Source organism: Aspergillus alliaceus (assembly GCF_009176365.1).
Source record: "Aspergillus alliaceus strain CBS 536.65 unplaced genomic scaffold BDW43scaffold_59, whole genome shotgun sequence".
NCBI classification, from domain to species: Eukaryota; Fungi; Ascomycota; class Eurotiomycetes; order Eurotiales; family Aspergillaceae; genus Aspergillus; species Aspergillus alliaceus.
In genome coordinates this window covers 59,341-59,848 of record NW_022474742.1, presented here as the reverse complement: position 1 = coordinate 59,848, position 508 = coordinate 59,341, and the positions used below count along the sequence as shown (strand labels likewise).

The 508-nt window shown below is 33.7% G+C and overlaps 1 protein-coding gene across 1 annotated transcript; it reads left to right on the top strand.

The window, feature by feature from the left end:
* On the top strand, positions 1-232 carry BDW43DRAFT_315491 (uncharacterized protein; the record flags this gene model as incomplete). The annotated part of the gene is made up of 2 exons (XM_032048072.1): positions 1-149; positions 214-232. 2 exons carry the CDS (start codon positions 1-3, stop codon positions 230-232), a joined length of 168 nt encoding a protein of 55 aa, XP_031895687.1.
* Positions 233-508: the final 276 nt, after the last annotated feature.

Below are 508 nucleotides of genomic sequence, written 5' to 3'. Positions count from 1 at the left end.
ATGGTGGACCAGGAGGCTTTAGAATCGGTTCTGAGTGTACCTGAATTGTATTATCCTTCTATAACTGGATTCATGTATCTGGTCAATAGTATTTGGAAGCTGGAGGAACTGGATCAAGATAAATTGGAGGAGTGTGGATTATCTGATCTGTCAGAACTTAAAGAGTTTAAGCCTCTGGAGAGATATAGGTTAAAGAATGTTGACTGGATGAAGATATCTTTTCAAGACATAGAGTTACCAGCATTTCTAAAATTCTGTGATAACCTACAGTGATTAAGGTATTACCGGTATCCTCCACTTATTCCAGAGTAGATCTGATATATAAAAATAAAAGAGATAATAGTTCTGGTCAGTTAGAATAGGTATACTTATTTCTTTATCTTTTTATTGAAGAAGATCCTTAAGGACCAGTCAATATATTACTAACTTTGTGTAAATATAATATTAGGTAAATTCTTAAGGATCCATACAGGGCTAGTGGCATATACTTACTTTTGTCTAACAATAA